The sequence below is a fragment of the Palaemon carinicauda genome, chromosome 29 (assembly GCF_036898095.1).
Source record: "Palaemon carinicauda isolate YSFRI2023 chromosome 29, ASM3689809v2, whole genome shotgun sequence".
Classification (NCBI taxonomy): Eukaryota; Metazoa; Arthropoda; class Malacostraca; order Decapoda; family Palaemonidae; genus Palaemon; species Palaemon carinicauda.
Genome location: NC_090753.1, coordinates 61,282,340 through 61,284,242, shown reverse-complemented (window position 1 = coordinate 61,284,242; position 1,903 = coordinate 61,282,340). Strand labels below are relative to the sequence as shown.

General features: G+C 47.5%; 1 protein-coding gene across 1 annotated transcript; it reads left to right on the top strand.

Moving 5' to 3' along the window:
* The first annotated feature begins 519 nt into the window (after positions 1–519).
* On the top strand, positions 520–1,271 carry LOC137622612 (uncharacterized). The gene is made up of 2 exons (XM_068353217.1): positions 520–686; positions 800–1,271. Exons 1-2 carry the CDS (start codon positions 520–522, stop codon positions 1,269–1,271), a joined length of 639 nt encoding a protein of 212 aa, XP_068209318.1.
* The last annotated feature ends 632 nt before the right edge of the window (positions 1,272–1,903 follow it).

Below are 1,903 nucleotides of genomic sequence, written 5' to 3'. Positions count from 1 at the left end.
GATCACTCCTCTGCAATACCAGAACCAGTCGCCTCCCAGCAAAATCCCGCATTGGAGATCATCCACGGACTATTGCATCCCTCAGAACAAACAACGGCACAGCCGATGACTAGAAAATTCGTCTGGCACGGCATCAAAATGGATTCATGCGAATGGGCCACGACATGCATGGCGTGCCAGACCAGCAAGATCAGTCGTCACACGGAATAAGGCATCGGGGACTTCCGTCAACCGAGGTGCAGCTTCAAGCATACACGTCGACATTGTGGGTCCCCTCCCACAGTCAGGAGATGCCAGGTACCTCCTTACAATCAGAGACCAATCCACCAGGTAGCTAGAAGCCAGCCCCACTACGGAAGCCACAACTAGCACTTGCGCAGAAGCCATCCTGTCAAGTTGGATCAGCCGTTTTGGAGTACTGTACTCGACGACATCACGACTGACCGTGGGGTAGCGTTCCTGTTCTAGCTGTGGGCCTCCCTGGCTCGCCTACTAGGAACATCCCTTCATATCACGACAATGTCAAACCCCCCTGCTAACGGCATAGTAAAGAAGGTCCACTGTTCACCGAAAGCTTCCCTTATGGCCTGCACCAATGAAAATTGGAAATCACAACTACCGTGGGTCCTCCTCAGCCTCTGGACCACCCCCAGAGCAAACGGTAAGGTTTCCCCGGCAGAGAAAGTGTAAGACGAGACACTGGCCATACAACAAACAACACCAACCAGGACACGCCGCTCGCAAGGCTTCGTGAGATCGCTGGGAAATTCACACCGTGTCTGAGAACCTTCACCGACAGGACCAAGCGTTTAAAACCAAAGGACCTGGACACCTGCAGTTACGTCTTCATCAGGAATGATGCGCATCGACATATGATGTGGCCATACCGGGGTCCATATTGTGTTGTGAAGACCGCCCCCAAGGCATACTGCCTCATGATCCACGGCCAAGAAGATTGGGTCAAGGTCGACAGGCTGAAACTAGCATTCCTGACGGTGGACAACAATGGCGCGAATACCGAAAAGGGGCATTCCCGAGTGCCACTCGAAAACAAGCCTCCTCCCACTCAGTGCAACCAGCCCCGGCGACAGACAGTCGAACTTCCCGGGCACCCTTTTCGGGAAGGAATCCTGTTGGACGACACATCAGAGGTGTCAGCCTACGAAAAGGCCCCCGTCCGCAGATATCAAGAGCCTGGGGGTGCCTTCGCCCTCCTCAAAGATACCAGGATTGAAAATGTCACATTATCAACAATAATTATTGTAAAATAATCCTTGTCTGGAGGGGGGTTAGTACTTGTAGAGACATCATTCTTTCAGATTTAGGTTCGCTGAATCAGAGTTTTGTACTTATCATCATTTCTTAACCGTACTTGCTATGGCCTGCTTGTATGTGCCAATGAATGAAGATAAATTTCTGGACTTTCAGCTGATGTATATATTATGCCATTTCATGTATTTCATGCTCCACAGTTTGTATGTAACCTTGTGTAAGAAACATAAATGCCCCATCAGATTTGACTGCGTGACGAATGTTGTTTGCGCCCCGAACCGGGCACTTCCTTTCCGTCGGCACACTGCATATAAAGAAAATGTCCTGAATAATAATAAAAAAAAAGTCAGTTCTCAGCTGCTTCTCATTACATGCCCTCACATTGATAAAACAGTACTATACTGTAAAATTCTTTTAATGACCAATTTTGAATTTCAGTAGGCTATCAAAATAGGTCTTGAATACTTTACTGTGTCTTTTATGCCACAAATGTGTATTTTATTTTTAAGAGACACTTGCAGGATATTTAGTTCTCATTTCTATGGATTCCAGCAGTCAGTATTAACTTTGTGTAAGATTGCTTAGGCTAAACATGGCTAGGCCACAATTTTTGAGTAACCTAACTTAGACT